General features: G+C 36.7%; 4 protein-coding genes across 5 annotated transcripts in view; 3 read left to right on the top strand and 1 right to left on the bottom strand.

The window, feature by feature from the left end:
• LOC112574760 (tenascin-like) overlaps positions 1-23,775 on the bottom strand; it is a 121,243-nt gene that overhangs the window by 77,008 nt on the left and 20,460 nt on the right. The window lies entirely within an intron of this gene.
• On the top strand, positions 1,384-12,289 carry LOC112574756. 2 transcript variants are annotated; one of them, XM_025255999.1, is made up of 13 exons: positions 1,384-1,661; positions 4,034-4,173; positions 4,523-4,657; positions 5,248-5,448; positions 6,024-6,158; positions 6,600-6,794; positions 6,949-7,063; positions 7,328-7,400; positions 8,195-8,920; positions 9,107-9,294; positions 9,780-10,250; positions 10,829-11,172; positions 11,349-12,289. In XM_025255999.1, exons 2-13 carry the CDS (start codon positions 4,047-4,049, stop codon positions 11,735-11,737), a joined length of 3,099 nt encoding a protein of 1,032 aa, XP_025111784.1. In that variant the 5' UTR covers positions 1,384-1,661; positions 4,034-4,046; the 3' UTR covers positions 11,738-12,289. The 2 variants fall into 2 exon arrangements, with proteins under 2 accessions (XP_025111784.1, XP_025111785.1); XM_025256000.1 differs by lacking the exon at positions 1,384-1,661 and adding an exon at positions 1,684-2,706.
• Positions 15,083-20,388, top strand: LOC112575680. Its single transcript, XM_025257659.1, has 9 exons — positions 15,083-15,169; positions 15,742-15,881; positions 16,243-16,377; positions 16,941-17,141; positions 17,639-17,767; positions 18,713-18,913; positions 19,076-19,190; positions 19,465-19,537; positions 20,317-20,388. Exons 2-9 carry the CDS (start codon positions 15,755-15,757, stop codon positions 20,386-20,388), a joined length of 1,053 nt encoding a protein of 350 aa, XP_025113444.1. The 5' UTR covers positions 15,083-15,169; positions 15,742-15,754.
• Positions 22,142-23,144, top strand: LOC112574762. Its single transcript, XM_025256010.1, has 2 exons — positions 22,142-22,458; positions 22,966-23,144. The coding sequence occupies exons 1-2, from the start codon at positions 22,181-22,183 to the stop codon at positions 23,120-23,122; spliced, it is 435 nt and encodes a 144-aa protein (XP_025111795.1). The 5' UTR covers positions 22,142-22,180; the 3' UTR covers positions 23,123-23,144.

Genomic DNA, 23,775 nt, shown 5'->3' with positions numbered 1-23,775 from the left:
CATATATATCCACATACACACACATACAAATATGCAATGTACCCCACACCCAAGAAACAGATAAGTAACATTGTAAGTAAGGGAAAGAAGAGAACAAACACTTGCATTCACTGCGGCACACAACTGTCAGATTTCTTGCCCTTGAGGCCCTCAGGCCGAACGTTAGATGAAGTACACTTTGTATTCTGTTTACTTGTCTCCTTCAGTTTCTAATGCACGTCCACTCTTAGACTAGTAGAGCAAACATAGCTTCGCACACACATATATGCGCAGCCTCTCTAATGCTAATCAAGATTTCCACGTATAAGAAAAAAATGTAAAACCGTCAACAAATCACACACTCATCCAAGTGGGTCTTGAAGTGTCCGGAAGTCACCCGCTCACAACCAACAACACCGGAAGCCCAGTCCCGTCTCACACAGACCGTGGTGGTCACCAACCGGCTACTGAACGAGCACTAGCCCACGGATTTCCATTGGCTCCTTGTGGTCACCACTGGCTACTGCGTTCACTAACAGTACCCGCCTCCCATCCACCCCTAACTTGTGTGGTTACTACTGGCTGCTGTGTCCACTAACAGAACCAGTCACCCAGTCCACCCCATCCATAGTAGTCACTCCTGGGGCTGGAACCAATGGCCAGCACCCCTAACACCCACGTGACGCTACAGCAAGTGAAGGCTTTTTGCGAAAAAAAAACTGCGGACAGGACTGGGAAGCTAAGCTGAATAGAATCTGGCATATTCGTACAATCAGGTTTACTACAAAGTTGAACCTGTACAAACCCTCTGGAATACATGCAAGCAAAATGTCCAATTACTTACTCTACTTTATCTGCAAGGACAATGGCGAGATAAATTTATTTTTTTGTGCTCAGCAAGAAGCGATAAGTAGTTCAGCTATCTCAGTTTTAAAAAATCATGTAGTTCTGGGAAAAAAAACATGACGGTAAACCGTCCTACAATTTTGTAGCAAGTTCTCGAAAATTGCCGAAAAAGACGATGATGAACTGAAAATGCACATTTAGAACTCAGTTAAAATTACATGATCGAGCAATCAACAGTTTCTTCATCAGATTAGGCTGTTGTTTGTATATATAAGAGGTGGGTTTGTGTTATGAGTAATTTTGTGAGAAATATAAACCATGTAAAATATGTAGACAGATATAAATTGGGTCACAGCAAATAAATCTGACAAAAACGATTACCTGGTTTATAGATACTAACTTGAACACGTTTGTACTTGTAGCTTTTTAGATTGTGTCTTTAGCTAAAGTTATTAAATAAAAAAAACTCTGATGCGAGAGTATCTTTATCTCTGTCTGTGTGTGTCCTTTCCTCTTGTATCACAAGTACTAATCGTGGCATATTATCCGACACTCAACAGAGAATTTCTGAAAAAATGCTGACACGTGATCCTGATAAATGTGACTGTCATCATGCGTTCTTCTTGTCGCAAAGGGATTGTGCCTAGTAACATTTGTTATCTATGTTACCGAGGGCTATCCTCTTTGTAGTCTTCTCTTGTTCCTGCTGTCTTTCTACCAGCATTCTCGTTTATCATTTTGTTTTTATGGTGTTACGGTCAAGTACCTTACTACTTCAGTTTCTGGAATGCTGACCTGCTGTGGCAATTGTTCCAAAGTTCCACTCACTAAAACAGGTAAGGGTGTGTCAAATACATTAAACCTTGTTCTCATACCTTTCAGAAGAAAAGCTACACCAGTAGAATTGAAAACTTTATAAATATTTCTTTAGCGATGTAAGTGTTTAAATATGCTCAGATACAATGACCACCACGACAATCATCATTTTCGTCGTCGTTGTCATTTGACTTTATTTAAGAAATTTTCTTGCACGTCCAGTCGATAAGTTTGCGAAATGTGTATTGATTTTTTTTTTTTTTTAAAAAAGCATTTTCTTTATTTTTCGAGTGAAATATTTTTCTACGCAATAGCGAAAAAGACTCAAAGAAATGAGGAAGTAAACTGGCGGAATCAACAAAATGAAAACGAACAAATAAATTATAAAATAAAAATTTATAAATAAATTAAAAAATGATCGGAAGGAAGACACGACGGAAAAGAAGCTAAGAAAAAAAGCAAACTAGACAACACACAATCAAGCTCTTAAAGACCTTATGGTTTTATTTGGAGTTAGTTGAATCAGACAATAAAGACAATAACTTCGTGCAGGGACTGAAAGTGTTGGTTATCAAAACAACCGGGGAGAATGTTGTTGGTCATGCCTGAGACACTGCCCTGGCTGTGCACATTAGTCACACGGAGATATACAGAAGGGAAAAGAGTAGTGCGAGTGGAAGGAATAAGTACTGTCATCAAAGAATCAAAAAAAGTGACGATCCTCCTGAACAGTAATTCTCTGCTGATCATGTAAATATATTTCTATCCTCTACTGAGGAAGCATATGAACATCATTCTGAGTTTCAAAGTTGAAGGCAATCATTATAAGTTATGAAACTTGTTTAAAAAATGGTTTATCTACCTTTGAAGAGAGCAAGCTCTGACGTGTTTGATATCACAAGGTCAGAAAGTTTGTATTCGCACACCCAAGTGTCGCTTGTGAACAACAGTCAGATAAACATATCTACATTGTACATTCAATGACAACGAAGCTGTGCAGTCGCTGTGTCTGTCAGTCCTGAAAAACCCTTGTGGTTTTGTATATTTTCTACAAAAGCTGCACAGGTTAGAATGATATTTGTTATCTACATTTCGCGCACGTGTGTGTGTGTGACTGAGAAAGAGAAAGTGAGAGAAAGAAGAAACACATTTCTAGCTTGTGTAACTAGATTTTTTAATATCCTTTGATTTTGAATGAAGTTAACAGGTCGACAGTAACAAAGTGGTTACCCTCCTATTCATTTACTTTTGTTAATATTAATCTTTTCTTTTCTTTCTTTTCATTGCTTTATTCATTCACCTTACAAGCATTTGTATGGTGCACGATATTTAACATGTACTATTAATTGGAGGAATCAGACAGGTCATACAGGCTGAAAAGGTTCACCAGTCGAGTCTGTTCTTGCCTGGTCTTGTGCTTACAACATGGAAGTTTGACCTTTTTTATCAACAGTTTCTGAACATAGTTGTATCGTGGTTATAAAGTTAATTTTTAATAAAAGTCTCGTTTGGAATAGTTATGAAACTAAGGTCAGTAGGTGCGCTGAAATATTTGTAGTATTTTTCCTCTGTCCCAGATTATTTATCGTCTGGTTGAGCAACAAGGACATTTCTGAGAAATAGCAACTTAGATTGCTCAGTAAAACATTCAGTAAACTAGGGCAGTACAAAAGGGCAACCGTTATCATCCAGTATCCTCTCTCTCTCTCTCTTTGATACAAGACAGTACAAATATTTAACGTGAATCTCATGTACGCACATACACTACGGATACATAAATACAGAGCAAATTAATGTTAAATTAGATTGTTCAAGAATAGTGTGTGAGAACATGTAAAACTTAAACAAAAAAAGAAAAATACACAACACACACGCACGTGCACTGGCGAGCGCTACAAGAACATGAAGCAATGTAGACAGGAGTGCGGGGAAGAAAACACTACAGAATGGCCTATTTATAGTAGGTATTTCTGAAAGAGAAATATTTTAAGTCCAGATCAGAAGGCATGTACCGACTCCACTTTGCCGGGCCTGGAGAAGGAGAAAGAGCAACGGCCAAACATGTCCAGCCTGGTACGTAGAATGGAGAGAAAGCCGAAAGCCACCGTGGGTTGAACAAACTGTCCTGTCTGGCTGCCAAGCTGCTTCGCGGAGTCTACAGAGAGATGTCTGATGTGGCCTACCTTGTGCACGATTCTAAAATGAAAATAATATGTCGAAAAGAATTCTAAGACTTCTCACAAATAGGGTGAACGGAATTGGTGGATCCGGAGAAAGTGAGGGATGCAAACGGAGGCAGTATTACAGGGGCTATCTGAAAGACTGAGTAATCGTGCAATTCAATTCTACAGTTTCATGTCTATATTTTCTCTCTTTTGTTTTTTGTCTCCAGATAATTGTTTGGAATGATAACTTCAGGCGGTTTGATGTTTTTCCATCACAATGTCCCTAACTCTCGTCGTCCAATTTTATTCCCATCACTACTAGCCATGGTCTTGTCATGTCTTTGCATTACTGGTGCTTCAACTCAAGGTTGGTTTTCTTCTTTGCAAATAATTATATACTCCTTGCTCAATTTTTTAAGTGTCAATCAAATGTGTTATTGATTGGAAAGATGAAACAATATTTAATGAAGTAATACTTTTTCGCCAATGTTATTAAAAAGTATCAAAAATCATTGATACAAACAAATGTGGTCAACACTCTAGTCTCACCACTGACAGCCATCACTGAAAGTTTGATGGAAACAAAGTATGATATATCATGCACACTATCCTGGCCATCATATACGATGTGCCTACATAAGCACTCCACAAGCGCACAACTAGTAGTAAATAACATAAACCACTGATTTTAGTAATTGCGGATTCCTGTCATGCAGATGGCAAGATTACCTGCACCGCACCATCGGTGAGGCCTCTTCAAGAAGCAGTTCTTGTCTGTAACTTTCCCGAGGACCTCAGTGCGACAAAGAAAGACTTCACTGTCTACCACTATGCCAACAATGTCAGTCCAGGTGAGAAACTAAAGCAAAGCTTAGCTAATTGAATGTCATTATAAACACCTCTGTATATAATAATTGAAATATAAATGATCTGATGTCGCTAACCCAAACCCATTGTTTCTACAAATACATAAGCCTTCTTCCGGCAATATTGTGTCGAATACATTCAACTTATTATAATCCCGGTTTAGTAACATAATGGATGTCGAATTATGAATGCATTAGTTTACAAGGTCTACATCATGAGACTTACAGGACAGAGTTTATGTTCTATCTCGTTTATCTTCCCTTCATATGGTACCTGAGTTCTTTATAATCGTGGAAACATTTGAACAATCAAAGCAAGATATGTTTGGTACACCAGTACTAAATTCAGCTGCTTAAAACAGTGGACTAACTCTCAAGCTAGGGCTTCTCCCCTAGAATTCATTAGAATTTAGCCAAAATAGGTCAAAGCAAAATTTCTATATGAAAATGTGCAAATGCGGAGTTGGCTTTCATTGTAAAACGTTTTGATACTTTTAATGCACACACTTGTGCAGACAATAGAAACAATACAAAATTATAAATGTTTGGTACATAAACTTTTTGTTTGTGGTCAGATGCCATCATAGACTGCTGGTGGTTAAACAATAAACTGGACTGTTATGCTCAGCCTGACTTCCAGTACAGCAAGGCCGTGGGTAACAACCTGACAGTTACCATTCAACAAGTGACAACAAAGCTCACCGGGACATACGCGTGTCAGGTGGCCGGCTACGGACGAAGTCTTTTGGAAACTTGCGAGATCAAGTTTGATATTGGTGATTTCATGATTCCTTACAGCTTAGCAAATATAAAGTGTCCATTCTCATAAAACGATTCGGTAAAAATCTGACTGGTTTGCATTGTGGCATGGAGTGGCTAAATGTTTTGATTTTCTTATTGCACTTTTGAGATAAATTATTTTTCCTTTTCCTTTACTTATGCTCGTGCTATTCAGATCCTTTTAAAGTATTTTTTAAATTGATGTCAACTATGAACGACTTATTGAATGGCTTTACATGATGGTTTTCTTACTTTGTAGTAACCGATTGCATGAAGGTTTATAGGCATTTTGCTTTCTGACTGGTACGGAAAAGGATCTTACAACAAGCCTTGCGTTTAATGTAGGAATTTTTTGTTCAAATAATCACTCAGAAAAAAGATCTTAGTTTTGTTAAAGTCATTCGACCTGTGTATAGTCACGCATTTGCTCTTAGAAGCAATTCTTCTGTTAATTCAGAAAAGACGCCTAACCTTAGTCACTATCATATAGTAATGTTGTGTGGAGACCAGGTTGGTGCCTTAAGAAAGGTTTTTTATAGAAGTCACATGTTGGAAATATTATCTGTTGAAGGGAGCAGAGATAACTGTAACATTGTTCACAGTGGATATGAATCTCAAGCAAACGTCACCTGCTTATTCAACGAGGACATTTCAAAAACAAAGAAACAATTTGGGGTATATAAACACAATGGACAAGACAAAGAAAGTAAGCTATTTTATTTTACAACCTGCCATATTTATGTTATTCTTAGATTTTACCACGATCATAATCACTTATAGAATGCCTTTTGCTGCCAAAATCAAATCAATCAATAATGCCAACGGAAGCATGTGTGCACGCATTTAAAAAAAACACCCTAGTACTAAATGCTTTTGGAATCTATAGCAGACAAATCATGTGCTAGTGTTGGCACTAAATACTGTATGTACAACCATTTACTTCAAACGATATTTATGAGAACACAATTGAAAACTTTGTAAAATTTAACAAGTTTATTTTATCGTTTAATGACATATCAGACGTTTTAGGACTTTGCCTAATATGTCAATTTACCTTGGTGCTGTTAGAATAATTTTCTTTTCTGAGCCCACAACGAGAACAGTATCTAGCCGACTTGGTTATCTGTTTTCGTACTTTTTAAAATAGTTGTGGCAAATTGCTCATGGGAAGAGACAAGGCCGAGGTGTCAGATGGGTTACCTGGACAGTAATGATGTATCCTACTACACTACTCTTAGGATATCACATGTAGCACAAGGTACATGGGACAACTACTCTTGCTGGCACGAAGGTTCTATTTCTGGTCAGCAGGAGACGTGTCATCTCTATGTCGACGACAATGGTAATGAAATAATTTTCTCATCTGTTCTATCTTTCAGTTATCCTGATAGTGTAAAGAGTACATAAGGATACGCACCTGAAACAGTGAGACTGCGACTCTGATTAGTCATCTCTGATTTATTTATACATGTATGCAATTTTACTTTCGGTGCCAGAAAAACGTGTTGCGAACTCTGACAAAACAGACAACACAATGGCGATCGTACTGGGGTCGCTGATTTCGACTTTATTACTGGCGGCTGGGATCGTCTTAATGATTATTTGTAAAGGGTAAGTAGCTAAGCTATTACTTAATACAAAGTATGACTTATTGCTGCTTGTATATAGATCTGTATGCATGTAAAGATAACCGCTGAGAGGTACCACCATCCAGATATTAACAAATCACACCAAATTGGAATTAATCAATAATATGAAATTTACTTTCAAGAAGCATACGATTTACTTGATACATGTAAAATTACTAAACGGGTAATAAACGAAAGACATCCCCTGAGTCTGCTCAGTGTTTTAAAAATAATATATAATTTTCAGAAGGATTCCGTTCTTGCGTCGTTGTATTGTCCAACAAAATGGACAAGCAGATGATGCAGAAGACCCTCTGATGGTGAGAAATAGAGTGGCCTCAACTAGAACCTCCTAGTATGCAGATAATTCATAAATAGAAAACTTATAAAGATTGTTTGAATTTTTTAAAATAATGATAGTTTGCAATTTTTAAAAGTTTAAATACATCATGTTTTTTGCCAGTATGATATAAAACTATTGGAAATTAATGTTTGAAAACAAAGATCCACAGTTTTAATCCAAATAAACAGCTTAGAAGGAGTATATGTCACTGGGATAGAAAGCTGTGTGACACCTGTTGCTAGTAATGATTATTTATTTGTAATAAAATAGAAGGCTTGTTCGACAACATGTGAGTTTAACTATAACGACACAAAGTATTCACTCAGTAATCTTTAATATTCTCTTTTTTAGGCTATTGATATGCGAAACATTTTATGCACATTCTGAGTTTAAACATATCCAATCCGACACAAAAACAGCATTGTTAGTTTTGTTCTTACAACTTAAAACTTTATTTAATAACACTTGATCAAAGCTGAGTTTAATGACCTTTTGGTTCATGCTCGTTCAAAGTTTAAACATGTCTAATCTTGAAAAATAGAAAACAATGTTACTTATGTGCTTCCAACATACTACTTTATAAACTTTTCATGAATGCAAGTTTTTAAAGACCTTTTGGTTCTTATTTTATTATCAATATTCATATTGACATTTGCATTTGTCATTTAAAACATTACAATAATTTTCGTGTTCTTAATAATAATTTGTGTTTCGTTTAAGTGTCGAGTATTTCTCTTTAAAAAGAGCAGTTTTCGTGCTGTTTTCTTTCAGCCAACCCCAGATGATACAACCGTTCGGTTTATGAACAGTCTGATTAATGATGTTAAAGAAATGTACCCGGACATAATGGATTCTTGCCATTTCGTGCCACCTTTCTACTTTAACAAAACTCAATATAAACTTCATTCTGTGTCAGGGAGAGATGTTTACATCCCTGTCATTCCTGACATTAAAAATTCACAAGATATGAGCGTTCTGAGACATGATAGAGCCATGCAACATGTCCTGCACTGTCTACATCACATGGCCGATCAAAGACAAGAAAAGATGTTTGTCCTGACACAGTTCAAATACACGGACTACTTGAACAACCCTGGTAGTGAATTCCAAAAACATGGTCTACCTGTGCCATCAGGTGTGGTAGACGAGGAGGAGGACGTGGCCTGTGTGGACTTTGTCATCGTGCACAGAGAACACGGGGTGTTGGTGGGGGTGGTGAAGGCGGTCAGTGACAAGGTGGAGGACAGTGACGATGGTCAGCAAGACGAGGGAGGATGTATTGTCACAGCAGTGAGTGAGGCTGTACAGCAGCTACAGAAGGCAAATCGTGTGATAGGACATGTCATGTCAGACCAGCGACATAAGGCAAATGGTGTGATAGGACATGTCATGTCAGGCCAGCAACACTTTCCTACAGTTCGTCACACACTGATACTACCCAACCTCCCTCGCGACTCACTGTGTCGTGCTGTCACTAAGCATACTGACCTGCTTGAGGTGAGTTGTTGGATGTTTTTCTCCATAACAGAGCCGATTTCACAGAGAAAAAATAGGGTAAAAAGTGTCTCACGCTCTTGTTAATAGGACCATAATCGTTGAATTGAGCATCTAATTTTTTCCCTATTTTGTGTTAATCAGTTTTTAATTTGTTTTATCAGTAATATACCACTTCTTGTGTAACAGAAAATGCGCGAGTGTTTAGATGTGACAGCCACAGAAGACCCCACTACCCAGTGTCTGTGTGTTGAGGACTTGTCAGACCCGTCAACACCTTCTGTGGTCAACACGTTACGTGACCGCTGGAAGTGGACGTGTGCCAGGGTTGATGATGTCGTTTGGACTGATGATCTGTATCTCACTGTGATAGCCAGGTAACATGTTTTTGCCCTTGTTATTTGCATATCACCGTACGTGGTAACTAAAATTAGATGTTCAGCAGATGCAGGTGCCATTTCGCACACCATTAAATGCAAAAGATTGCAGAAAAATTGAAATGAAGCTTTGCAAGTCCGTCTACTTATTAAAGAATGTATTTCTGGTATCAGAAAAAGCTAAGCCATCATACGATTGTATGATATATCATCACTGAATTATCTGTTCTGTAAAGGTGCGGTATAAGGCATGACATTGAAAACGAGACAGTTTATTCCGGTAATTATGGGAAAAACCAGTATATATATATATGTGCTATCCAATGCAAACAATACTTGTAAATATTTCAGATTACTTTCGTTTTTGAAATATAAGTAACTTTTAATTAAGCCATCCTTTATCAAAACATATTTATAATTTTTAAACCATATCTATAACAAGACATGATTTTTATTGCCTCAACAATATGTTGGTCTTGGTGTAGGTTCTGTGGCCCGGCTACACAGTCAACTCTAGACATACAAGAACAACCTTACCTGCTGCCCAAGACTCTGGCAGAAGCTGTTTCACTGACAGGAGACCTGTACGAGCGATGGACACTGCATCCACACATGGTAGAGATGCTCAACGAACAGCGACTGTTTCTTGTCGGGTCACCTAGTGTTGATAAAATGCGAATGTTGGCTCTGGCTGGGAAAATGTGGCTGTCACAAGGTCACCACGTGTATATCCTCTCCGATTCTCCAGAACCACGTGACTCTGTGATGTCTATGTTGTGGAACACGTTAAAAACAAAGTGTGGTCCAGATGAGGCTGATGACCCTTCCCGATTTCACCTCAGTGTGGTGCAGTGCGATCTGAAAAACAAGAACGAAGTTGAAAAAACGCTGAAAAAACTAAACTTGACGGAGGGCAGTAGTCCTTGTGTCATAGTCCAAGACGCTGTTATCAACGGGTAAGCAAACACTTGGTGAAAAAAAAAAACACTCATTTTTGAACGATAATTTTACGACAAATAAAAAAAAGAACGGACTCCTAAAAAATTTGAGAGAAATAAATTTTGATACGGCATTTTGAAACACAAAAAAGCAAGAACTATGTTAAAAACGTATAAAGAAAACAGATTTAGTCTACAAACATGTTGAAAGCAGAAAAAGCCTATATATATATATGTAGAAAGACCGATTCATATTTAATGATAACAGAAAATTTGCAGACTTTAGTCTAAAGCACATGAAGTGTGGCAATATTGATTCACTTATTTTACTAAACTTTAGTTTGCAGTGGCGAATTTAGTTATCTTTAATGCTTTAATTTATCTGGTAGGGTTCAGTTATCTACGCCTTATTAAATGTTTACTACCAATTTTCCTTATTTTGCTACAGAAAAAGATTAAATAAACATAAATCATACACACTACAACTAATGCCCATTTCATTCCCTCTTCCTTATTTAGCACTGACATTTTTAATTATGCAATGCGACTTTCATTTTGATAAGGTATTATTACTTTTTTTTTAACTTCTGCTACAGAAGCCATTTCCGATCGTTCTGTGAGACTTTGAGAGGCCGATGTCCTGATGTTTATTTGTGGGCCACAAGCAACACAAACAAGAATGTACCAGAAGGATGGACAATGAAGACCTTTATTCAGACCCTCACCTGTCCCCCTGCAGTGGTCAGGGAAGTTTCAACTGAAGCAGTCAGTCAAGTCACACCTGGTGGTGAAGGCAAGCTTACCTGTCTACCTCCATCAGACGGACCACCAGTTAAATATTTTAAACACGTTAAGACTGGGCCATGGACAGTTCATGAATGTAAGGATTGTTCTAAGGAAGTGGCTGACTTTCTCATCAAACACCTTTTCAGAACAAAAAGTAAGAAATATTTTTGTATCCGCAGTAAGTTTACTCACTCATATAACGAAAACGAGACAACATAGTCCAAACGCAAAAATTATCGACATTAATTCAGCAGGTTACATGAACCACTCACAGTCACACAGGGTAAGATGAACGACTTCACGATAACAGTTCTTTCTGTTTCCTTTCAGTTACCGTCTCACCTGCACATGACAACAGATCTCCAAACACACAGACAACACCTGGGGACCAGACTTTGAAGACAGCGTCGATCATTCAGAAGAAAGATGTTTTGGTTTTGTTTGAAAGTGAAGCAGACAGAATGTATCAGTTTTTGATAGGACTGAATGATTGTGGTATTGCAGTGAGCAGTTTACAGTATGTGAATGGCAAGTATAAATTTAGAGGACAACCTGATGCTCTCCGCGCCATGCACGTGGACGAACTACAAAAATACCCGGTGAGAAAGAAAGTCGTGGTGTACGTGGAAAAGCACCGAAGTGCTGGAGATGTTAGCAAAAAACAGCTGGTGATCAGCACCTGTACATCACAGCTGATTGTCATTCGAGGAAATCCTTAACTTTCTTCTAATATATGTGTGTGTGTTTCCTGCTAATGTTGACCGGTCAGGACCATTGTCAAGACTCACAAGATACGAAAGTACGGAAAGATGAAGAACAGCATTAATGACTATATTAAAAGAAAAATTCAGAAAGCGCTAAGAGTATTTAGGTAACAAGAACTAAGAGAGTCGATGATTATGCAGAGGAAGACAAGCAAAAAAGTAGCTATAAACGAAAAAATAGAGAATAACAAGTAAAAAAAAAAAGAATTCCATGGTATGGACTGTTGTTAGAAGTAATAGTTTACTAGAAAGTCTGCTTTCGATGCACAGTTAAGAGATTGAGTGGTGGACAGTAGGCGGATAAAAATGGAGATAGTTCTATCGTAATGCGGCACAGTAATCGTATGTGATCGTATATTTCTGTTTTAGTGACAGAAATAGTAAGTACACAAATATCACATATCAGTTGCACTTAGCAAGCTATGTTATCCAATAAAAATATAGATTTTATTATACTGTTTGTCATCGGGAAATTTGAATATGTTATTAAAATTTGTGTCAATGTTAGCTTTTTTGAATCCACTTCTGAAGAGCGAATGTTAGTATAATGAAGACAGCAGAATAATGTGTTTAGAGATATGTAAGCATACACATGATGGTTCGAGCAAAACGTTTCCCTTGTGCAGTATGCTTTGTTAATTTATTTTTTTATTTATTTTTATTTTTATTTATTTTCTGTTGTTGTTGAAAACACGTTGTTAGTTCGAGATTCAATTAAAGATTACAATTTTTGATAGACCTTTTTGATAGTACCACTCTCTATCTCTCGGTCTGTCTTTTATATGTTTAGGAGTATTGTGAGGGTTATGTCTACAGTTCAAAGTTATATATATCTGTCACACACACTCGATTTGTTAATCTTTACTACTAAGATCTCTTTTCGTTACTTATTAATATCTTTAATTCTAAACACAGTAGTGAGAGAAAGTTCCTTTTCTTGATGATCACACTTTAGACTAATAAAGAGAAAAGCTTGGCACAAGACTTCTTTCACTGTCTCAATAGTCACTGCGGACTAACGTTTCATATATATATATATCTTCCAAAATCACAGTATATATTGAAACGTAGAGACAATTACATAAACAATACACAACTGCCGCTTGCACTTGGGGACAGACGTTACACTCTAAATACCTCTGTCTCTGGGGACGAACGACCTTAACTTTCCTGGACCAAATACTCCAAGATACCAATAAACTCTAAACAACTTACAAAAAAAAAACTTCAAATACTTCATAGCATCTGCGAGGCCCATTAGTCCCTAGCTTAAGGCAGTCCCAAATACTCATGGCCATCTTCCGGTCCCTCAGACGGCTCCTATTGACAGTTCAAAAACAGAAAACACATTACTAATATAAACATCCACATGTTTTAAAGAAATAAACGAAAAGGTCTACATACAAAAAAATACAAAATACAAAAAACTAAGATGCATAAAAGTGCGAATGTTGCACTTTTCTAGGAAGACGCAGCCTCCTCTCCCCAACACGCCGTATCTCTCCCTTCGCCATGTCTCCTTGGGAAGTAAAACGATGGCCTGCAACAGTTTATTAACTCGTCTTTCCCCTTCTATTTACGTGCTGTGACATTTAACAATGATATGTTTTCTTTTCTTTCAGTAAAATCAACTTAAAAACTATAACTGTATGGGACAGAGAATTCACAAATCAAGAAGTAGATCAAAAGTTAGAAATTAAGAATTTTTTTACAGTATCTATATACACAGCAAATACCAAACAACCATATTTTTTATTAGTATATATATATTAAAATTTACTTTGTTTTCTTCTCATTTTCTGTTGTTTGAGTACAAAGTCACGTTGAATTAAGCAACTGGCAACTGACTTCGTCATGGCGCTTGATCAACTAAACCTTCACCTACTTTCAAACATAACAAAATACCTGATTGATTGATTTTTTGGAAACTAAATATCCAGATTTCTGATGTCTATTCTGCTTGATTTTCTGTGTTGGTGTCTATGCTAAACGTCCCTATTCTATCAAACTATTTTTACTGCAGTTATAGGTATCTCAATAATTAGTTACTAAATGAGGCCCTGGATAGACCCTTGACTCCAGAAATTGCTGTTTTGCTCGGTTCACCGACACACAAAGGCATTGAAGTCGAGGTACACTGCGCATTTAGGTGGTGTTCCTTCTGCGACTATAGGTGGAAATGCAGTCGTCGAACAAACCACGTGTGTTCCTGTACCGGGACAGTCCTCTAATCTATGTCGTCGCCTTTCTGATGGTTTTGGCAGATATGTTACATAATAAATTTCCTTAATGATAGATCTTTCCATGAATCGCTATCTCATTATTATCACGTCGAAAAAGTATAATCAACCGGTTATATCTTCTGTTGTCGACTTTAACAAATCAAGGCCATACAAAATTGTAATCATTTATTTATTAGCTTGCATATCAGTTATCTGTTACTCGAATATAATGAAATATAATAACACTGAGACATGGGGACAGCTTAACTCATCTAATACTTTAATTTTTTATTACTAAGGTCAAGTGTAAGGTTAACATTCTAGTTTGCTTGCACACGCGGGAAAGTTTAATACTAGAGTTATTCTTTTCATAAAACAGTTCAGCTCATCGAGTCTGTACAATCTCGTACTCATCATTAATGCCGATATCAGCGAGCCTGTACCTATTGAGGTGCTTCTATACCACAGTGTGTTTTCTATTATCTGTCACAAGAGACCACTTGTCAACACCAGGTCAGGACAAATGTTATCTACAGAGATTGGTCGTTTCTGAAAAATTGTAAGATACATATAAGTCAGTTATACTACAATCGGCGTGTGCTCGTATCAGAAATCGTGGTGCTCTTGTGCCTGATGATTCATTCTAGTTTTTTTCATAAACCATAAGGGTACAGAGGGGATGAAAGTAATCTTTATCTACTTTTCAGGAACTTATGTCTGTGTGCGCAGGGCGCATGTGAGGGTGAGAAAGAGAGAGGACACTTTCTATCTTGCATCCCATTGACACCATCATTATGAAGTTGGAGAGTAAAATAATAACAAAGCAATTAAGAATGTAGAAACCATCATGTAACAATCAACATGTTTGTTTGTTCCAGTCCAGAAATATATTTTGTAGCGATCACATGCTAAAACTATGTACGACCGCCATCTCTTAAGAATGTAAAAAATCAACCTTCTGACGTACTTTTTGTAGCTGTTTCAACATTTTTTAATCTTATCTCCACAATGCCCTACAATAACAGGGTATATAACAGGACAGGTACATCGCAGACGAAGAGAACTTTCACCGAGCGCACAGAAACCAGACTGCCGTGGGAAGTGACGGGACCTCGCACACTCTCGTTTTAACGGTCCTGAAAAACGTTGGATTTTTTTTTCAAAGGTGATAATAACAGGTCACAAGTAGCTTTAATCGTCAACGACCTCTTCCATCGACAGCTTCTTTCTGCAGGTCATTAGGTTTCGCTAGAATGTTTAGGAGATTTTAGTGAATATAGTGTGAGGTGTGTTGGATCAGGTGTAAAAATACCATGGCTGTCAAATTTACCTCAATAAGCTATTCTTTTTTTCTGGTCGATCTAGAAAAGATTATTGTTTTAAAGAATCTTGGCTAACAGCATACTTCTATATTTTTGGCCGTTAGTGTATATTAAAGCTCTTCCGACTTTCGTAGTTAAAAGTGTGACATTCAATTGTATAAATCTTGAAGTTAACATAAATTATTGTTTAAGTTTTTTTGTTCGGTAATTTTATTGAAATCATTTCGTTTCTATTATTTCTATTGACTGTGTTTTTGGATCAAATAAATGCAAAAAATATGATGCGTTTTCCTGAGTGCTCTTTACCCAAAAGATGTTTTGCTAAATCACGTATATTGTGAGCTTTAACCTCAGAATGACCTAACATAGCCAAGTTTGTAAAATGTTTTTTAATATGTTTTTTTTTTTTTTTTAGAAAACTGCTCGTCATGACACCTTCAGAGACTTTGGCGTTTTTCCAACATGGAATTCCTTACTCTCGTCAGACACACCTGGTGCCAGGAAAACTAGCCATCGTCTTGTCATGTCTATACATTACTGCTGTTTCCACCCAAGGTTTGGATTGTGGAAATAATATGATATTCTCTGCGATACCTTCACTATGCAATTTTTACACTTAGATTATGAATAACGTCATTATTTTTTTATAACTACGAAGATTTTTTGAAGAATTTATTTTGTTTTATTTCAGAGCGAAAAGGTATAAATGCACATACACTCTAGCCTGGCTCTGAAATGTGTTTCAAAATGTAAAGGTAAAGGTAAAAATCCTCGGAAGACTTTTTGGGGTCGTTAGGACGTCAGACCTCACTTTTCTAAAGGCCAGCTTTAGGTGAGGGCGGTTCCCATCTCCTCGTCCGTATTTGTGTATTTCACGAACATTTAATCATCGTAATTTCTCATTCCTGTCATTCAGATGGAAAGATTGAGTGCACTGTACCGTTGGTGAAGCCTCTTCAAGAAGCAGTTCTTATTTGTCAATTTCCCGAGGATCTCAGTGTGACAAAGAAATCATTCTCGGTTTACCACTATGCCAAAGATGGCAGCCAAGGTAAAATATCAAGATAATCGTTTAGAGTAAGACCATTTTAGGCATTGCGTTCCTGTTTGTATGAAGAGGTATTGAAATGATTTAACAATGATTACAGAATGGAATTGCTCTAATAAATACGAATAACAAGACACTATGTGTAGTATTGTCTAGAGACTATGGTATGATAGCCTATTGGGTGTAGGATTCTGAATGTGTGGTGGTCACAACATCTAGAAAAATGTATAGCCCAAAAGTATAGCCCACATTTGTGTTTTCTCCAACCATCTTTATCTCCTCATAAACAACATACCCAACTGCTGAATGAAGGTGTAAAATGTTCGTTCATATTGGTGCACACTTATTATAATGCTAAAAATCCTCCCTCTAAAGAAATAGAGCTCAGTACCAATAGGTCAAAATGCCTTCAAAAATGTATTATTAACCTTAAAATGTTCCAGAGTGGAGATAGTTTCACATTTGAACACGTATTGTCTTAGACAAGTTTCTAAAAACACGACAACATAACATACAAAAAAGAAATTTAAAATTGTCAGTTTCTAAAACACTTTATATGTCGACAGATGCTGTAATAGACTGCTGGTGGTTGAATAATAAACTTGAATGCTATGATAAACCTGGCTTCAAGTCCAGCAAGACCGTTGGAGCAAACATGACAGTTACCATCAGAGAAGTGACCTCAGAGGTCACCGGGAAGTACGCTTGTCAGGTGGATGGCTACGGACCGAAGTCTCCGGGAGCTTGCGAGCTTGAGTTTGAACTTGGTGATTTTTAATGTCCTCAAATTATTAAATTTATTCTAATCCTTTTGCCTAAACTATTTTCTAACAAAATGATTGTTGAGCTTGCTTTATATAAAGACTTTTTTTTATTTACATATTGCATATTTGACTTAAAATTTCACTTATATCTTCAATTTGTATTCATGCTTTTCCGACCTTCTACATTAAATTGTGTTTAACTGACGCAGATTATTCAGAATTTATTACAATTTTAAATTTCATACATAGATTGATCTTCTACTAACACTAACAGCAGATCGTCTTTGGATTAATGAATATTTTACTCCTTTCTAAGTAAGTTAAATGAACCAGTCTTGTACAGTCTTTGTGTCGTTGCTCATCTGTTCTGAGATGCAAATTTTCTGTAAATGCAGAAAATATTCCCAACTTCAGTACCCAACATTATATCGTGCCTTGCGTGTCCATAAAGCTATGTTGTTATAAAATTTAATATTCGACCTTTGGTCTGTAAATGAAAGGGAGCAGCGACACATGCAGCATCGTTCAGAACCAATTTCAAGCCAACATCACTTGCTTCTTCACTGAGGACATTGCGAAAACAAGAAGAAGGTTTGCGGTCTATAAACACAACGGGCAAGAAAAACACAGTAGGAATTTTTTTTTGTCCTAAGCTAAGTTATTGCAATATCTTATTAAGATCGAAATCAGTAACTGTTCGTGTAAAAACAAACCTGCGAGTGGGCAGCATTCGATCTTTTTCAGATTCCAAAGAAAATTATTTATTAATTAAATTTATCAAACAAAAGAGAAAGGAGAGACGAAAGTGGATTTTGTTTCTTTTTGATATATTTATAAAAAGACATATTAGTAAATAATTATTAATGGGAGACTACATAAAGGTATTCATGTATACATGTTTACATGTATTTTCATCATCATAAAACTAAATTTTAACAATATATCTGAATGAATTATACATTGTAATTGACCTGCTAAAAGTTAAATTATAAATTAAGAATGTGTAGAGAGTTTCGAAAAATTTAAATTGCGTCTTCTCCGCTAACGCAAATTATTTTAAAAGAAACTATAGACAAATTAATATGTTTATGTTGTCTTTTTAGTACTTTCATACATCCAAATGCACAATAGGTGATTTTATCAGCAATAGAGTCATTGCTCTAGACCAGGGGTCTCAAACACGCGGCCCGCGGGCCGAATGCGGCCCGCGAAACATTTTTGTGCGGCCCTCGGCCACGTCCGCGGTGTATATATATGTTGTGCTTGGTGATTTAACTCCCGCAGTGAAAAATTACCCCCGTTATTAGTGACAGAGACAACAACGTCAACTTATTTTAATAAACTAAACTGCCTGTGCATGTAATAAACTACACTAAATGTAATTAATAATTATAAAAACTTTATTTTAGCATTTAACTGCAGTGACAGTAGTGTTCGTAAAATTTAATGAAAAAACATTTTCTTTTCGTGGTGCGGCCCGCTGACTGGCTGTTACTTTCCACTGCGGCCCACATGCTAATATGAGTTTGAGACAGTTGCTCTAGACTGTAATGTTTTCTTTCTTTATAAAACAGTGGTCGCGAATTGCTCATGGGAGGGCACAAGGTCCAGGTGTCAGGTGGAACATGGTTACCTGAACACTGATGATGTATCCTACTACACTACTCTCAGGATACTGGAGGTAGCAAAGGATCAGAGGGGTAACTACTCTTGTTGGCATGAAGGTTCTACTTCTGGTCAGCAGGAGACGTGTCAACTAAATGTTGACGACAATGGTAATAAAACTATTTGTTCGTTTAATCTGTCTTTTAATATTCTGAAATAACTGCTAGAGGGATGTGTGCATAGGGATAAACAAATGAAGCAGGAAAGTGTGACAAGGGTTTTAATAATTATTTCTGTCTCATTTCATTTTTAACTTTGTATTTTGGTGACAGAAACACTTGCTGCAAAAGTGATTGAAACGGACAACACTTTTGCGATTGTACTGGGGTCAGTGATTTCGACTTTCTTACTGGTGGCTGGGATCGTCTCATTGATGGTTTTTAAAGGGTAAGAAGCTAAGATATTATTTTAATTAAAATATAAAATATTACTCGTTCACGTTTGTATACTGATCCGTATAAATGTAAAAATAACTGATGAGAGCTACTAGAATCCCGGTATGAACAAATGACACTTTACTAAAAATTACTTGTGAACATGATTTTTACTTTCAAGAAGCATACAGTTTTTATGATCCATGTATATATATAACGAAAAGGGTAATAAACAAAAGATCTCTCTTGAGCGGTTGGTTATTTCAAAAGGAATATTACATTTTCAGAAAGATTCCGTTCTTGCATCATCGGATCACCCAGCGAAATAGAAAACTAGATTGTGAAGAACGTTCTCTGATGGTAAGAAATAGAGTAGAATCTGCAAGAACCTCCTAGTTTATAAACAAGTAATAAAAAAAATAAAGATAGTACAGGAGAAAAAGGCAGTGTGTGTGAGACTTTTGTATTTAAAAAATATTTAACTCCTGTTTATTTGAAGTATGAACTATTTGTAATTTGTGTTTAAGAACAAAGATCTAGAATTTAATACAAAATTACTGCTTTATTATAAAAATCATGTCACCCAGAAAGTAAGTTGTTTCACACTTTTTGGTTTGAGGTTATTTGTAATAAAATAGGAAGCGTGTTAGACAACATGCAAGTTTAAATATAAGAACACTAAAATATCTACAAATTATTTATGTTATCTTTTTAGATTAGAAACATGCAAAGCAGTTTATATACACTCATCATTTAAACATATCTAATCCTGGAAAAAAGACAGCATTGTTACTTTTGTTCTTACTATTTAAATTTGTATGTAACATTTGTTTTGTCCTAAGTCTAATGAGCTTTTGGTTCTTGCAATGTACTTACTGCATGTTCTAAGTTTAAACATATCTAATCCTTATGCTTACAATATATTATTTTATTTAACTTTTCATCAATGCAAGTTTCTAAGGACCTTTTGGTTATTGTTTTATTACCTATCTTTATATTTACATTTACATTTGTCATTTTTCTACTTTACAAAACGTTTCGTGTTTTTGATAATAATTTATCTTTCATTTAGGTGTAAACTATTTATTTTTTAAAAAGACATGTGGATGCAGAGCAGTGTTCATGTTGTTATGTTTCAGACAACGCCGAATGATACAAGCGTTGAGGGGATCACTAAGAAGTTTAATGCGGTCTCGTTTGATGATGTTTAAAGAAATGTACCCGAAAAGTACTTGGATATCTTGTCATTTCAAGTATTGCCACCTGTTTACTTAACAAAAACTCGATTACATAAACTCCAGTTTCTGTGGCCAATAATGTGGTTTAACATTTCCCAGTCAATTCCTTGACATTAAAAATGCACAAAGCCATTGAGATTGTAGACATGACACATGGCCATGCACATGTCTGCACTGTCTATCTGTCACATGGCGAGATTCGAGTGTGACTAAGATAAGAATGTTTGTCCTCACACATTCAACACAGCGACTAACCTGAACAACCCCGAGGTACTGACTTTCACAACATGGTTACATACCTGTGCCGTCAGGTGTCGATTACACAAGGATGAGGGACGTGCCTGTTGGGACATTTGTATCGTGCACAGGAAGATAGTCACGGGGGTGGTTGGGGTTGGTGAAGCGGTCAGTGACAAGGTGTATGAGGACGTGACGATGATCAGCAAGGACGAGGGAGGATGTATTGTTACAGCAATGACTGAGGCTGTACAGCAAGCTACAGAAGCAAAATTCGTGTGTGATTAAACATGTCATGTCAGACCACACAGTGTCCTACAGTTCGTCACACACTGATACTACCCAACCTTCCCCGCGCCTCACTGTGTCGTGCTGTCGCCAAGCACAATGAACTGGTTGAGGTTGGTTGTTGGATGCTTCTCCCCATGAAATAATCTCGATATGTCTACACAGAAAGACAAAATAGGTGATTAAAAAATGTCTGACGCCCTTATTTATAGTAACCGTAATCATTAAAATAAAAATAAAATTTTTATTTTGTGGTACATTTACACTAGTCTTATTAGCACGCATGTGATAAAGGGGAAATAATAAAACAGATCATATGTAATTTTAATTCAGTAATATTTCGTTTCTTATGTAACAGAGACTGCTGGAGTGTGTAGGTGTGTAAGCCACAGAAGACCCCACTACCCAGTGTCTGTGTGTTGAGGACTTGTCACACCCGTCTACACCTTGGGTCGTGACGTCTGATGTCGTCAACAGGTTACGTGACTGTTGGAAGTGGACGTGTGCCAGAGTTGATGATGTCGTTATGAACGATGATCTGTATCTCACTCTGATAGCTAGGTAAAACATGTTTGCCCTCGTTATTTTCTTTATTTGCATATCATCGCATATAAAAACTACAATAAGATGTTTGTGCAGATTGAGATGTATTACGCACTACATTAAATGCATAAAATAGTGTAGAAAATTTAAATGAACCTTGAAAAGTCCATCTGCTTTTTTATGAATTTAGTTTTGATATCAATAAAAGCTAAGCCGTCATATGACCATATAATGCACCTTCATTATATTATCTGTTATACAAATGTTTAGTATTAGGCATGTAATTGAAAACGAGATAATTTTTCCGTTAATTATGGGCAAAAACACCAGTATACATCATGCTATCCCATTAAACCCATACTTTTAATTATTACCATTTTTTTTACTACAAGTAATTTTCCATTAAGCCATCCTTTACCACTAATATTTTTATAATTTTATAATATCATTATTTATCATCTCATGACAGATTTTTGATTGCTCAACAAACTGCATTAGGTTCTGTTGGCCGGCGACACAGTCTACTCAGAACATACAAGACAACCTTACCTGCATGTCCAAGCTGTGGCAAGAAGCTTGTTCACTAGCAGAGACCTATGTACGAGCGATGGACAACTGCATCCAGACATGGCCAGAGATGCTTCATACTAAGAAACGATGTTTCTTGTCGTCGCACTTTGGTGCGATTAAAACACGAATGTTGATCCTGGCTGGGATAATGTGGCTGCTACGAGGTCACCAGGTGTATATTCTCTATGATTCTCCAGAACCCCGTGACTCTGTGATATCTCTGTTGTGGAACATGTTACAAACAAGTGGCGAACCACATGAGGCTGGTGACCCTCCCCGTGGTCACCTCACTGTGGTGCAATGCGATCTGAGGAACAAGAACGAAGTTCACAAAACGCTGGAAAAACTAAACGTGAAGAAGGGCAGTATTCCCTGTGTCATAGCCCAAGACACTGTTGTCAATGGGTAAGAAACAATTGATTAAAATAAAATAATCATTTCTGAACGATGATTTACGAAAAAAAAACCTTAAAAAAATTGAAGATACGATATTTTCAATCATTAGTAAAATTCAAGAGCCATCTCTAAAACTTATCATTAAAGTTAAACAATGATTTAGGTTAGAAACAAATTTCAGAAAAAGAGCTTATAAACACAAAGACCATATCGAAATAAATTATAAACATTTACAGACTATATAATTTACATGAAGTTTGACACTATTGACTCACCTGATTCACTAAAATATAGTTAGCAGTTACACCGTCAGTTATCAGTAATGCTTTCCTTTATCTGGTAGGGTTACGTATATCTACGTCATAGCAAATGTTTAAAACATTTTTTTTGTATTTTACTACAAACATAAATCAATATCAACATACAATATACTAAAATTAATGCCCATTTAGAATTATTCAGGATGACATTTACTTGCACAAGTTTTTTATTATTAATGTTGTTCTTCTGCTACAGAAGCCATTTCAGATCGTTCTGTGAGACTATGATAAGCCAATGTCCTAATGTTTATTTCTGGGCCACAAGCAACACATACAAGGATGTACCAGAAGGATGGACAGTAAAGACCTTTATTCAGGTCCTCACCTGTCCCCCATACAGGGGTCAGAGATAGTGTCAAATTGTGGAGCAGGCCAGTCAAGTAACACCTTGTGAAAGCAAACCTACCTTCACCTCCAACAGTACGGGGAACCAGCCAGTTAGAATATTTTTAAAATCGTTACGGTTGGGCCAGGATGTCGTGTATTCATACAATTGTAAGGATTTTGTTCAAAGGAAGTATATCTGACTTCTCATGATAACATCTTTTTACAAAGAAGTCGGTTTAATGAAATATCTGTGTGTCCTAGTACGTACTCACTCATATCAGCAAAATACCTGAGACTAATCATATAGTTCCAAACACAAATAGAGTATCCACAAATTCAAGTGCATGTATACATCGTAACCACTGACAATCACAAAAGTGTAAAGACGGTAAGGCACTTTCGCGAAATAATACAGTTCTTTCCTTCGTTACCGTTCACCTGCACATGACTTGTCAGCGCTTACAACCATCACAGAAGCGATACACCTGGGCAACAAAGTCAACGACTTGAAGAGCATGCGATCGAGTTCCTTCTAGAAAGAAAGATGTTTTGGTTTTGTTTGGAAAACGATGACAGTACAGAATGAATAAGTATTTGAAGGATCGAAGGGTTTGGATTGCAGTGGAGCACTTACAAGTATGTGAACGGCAAGTATGAGTTACAGGACAACATCTCTCTT

The sequence above is a fragment of the Pomacea canaliculata genome, linkage group LG11, assembly GCF_003073045.1.
Source record: "Pomacea canaliculata isolate SZHN2017 linkage group LG11, ASM307304v1, whole genome shotgun sequence".
Lineage (NCBI taxonomy): Eukaryota > Metazoa > Mollusca > Gastropoda > Architaenioglossa > Ampullariidae > Pomacea > Pomacea canaliculata.
This window is presented reverse-complemented; position numbering and strand designations above follow the sequence as displayed.

Excerpts from the sequence above, each read along its gene's own strand:
- LOC112574756 (XM_025255999.1), top strand. The coding sequence starts at position 4,047 with ATGATAACTTCAGGCGGTTTGATGTTTTTCCATCACAATGTCCCTAAC. Across the intron at positions 4,658-5,247 it reads TGCCAACAATGTCAGTCCAG|ATGCCATCATAGACTGCTGG; the intron begins GTGAGAAACTAA and ends GTTTGTGGTCAG. Across the intron at positions 7,401-8,194 it reads ATGCAGAAGACCCTCTGATG|CCAACCCCAGATGATACAAC; the intron begins GTGAGAAATAGA and ends GTTTTCTTTCAG.
- LOC112575680 (XM_025257659.1), top strand. The coding sequence starts at position 15,755 with ATGACACCTTCAGAGACTTTGGCGTTTTTCCAACATGGAATTCCTTAC. Across the intron at positions 16,378-16,940 it reads TGCCAAAGATGGCAGCCAAG|ATGCTGTAATAGACTGCTGG; the intron begins GTAAAATATCAA and ends ATATGTCGACAG. Across the intron at positions 17,768-18,712 it reads CAACGGGCAAGAAAAACACA|TGGTCGCGAATTGCTCATGG; the intron begins GTAGGAATTTTT and ends TTTATAAAACAG.
- LOC112574762 (XM_025256010.1), top strand. The coding sequence starts at position 22,181 with ATGTTGATCCTGGCTGGGATAATGTGGCTGCTACGAGGTCACCAGGTG. Across the intron at positions 22,459-22,965 it reads CAAGACACTGTTGTCAATGG|AAGCCATTTCAGATCGTTCT; the intron begins GTAAGAAACAAT and ends CTTCTGCTACAG.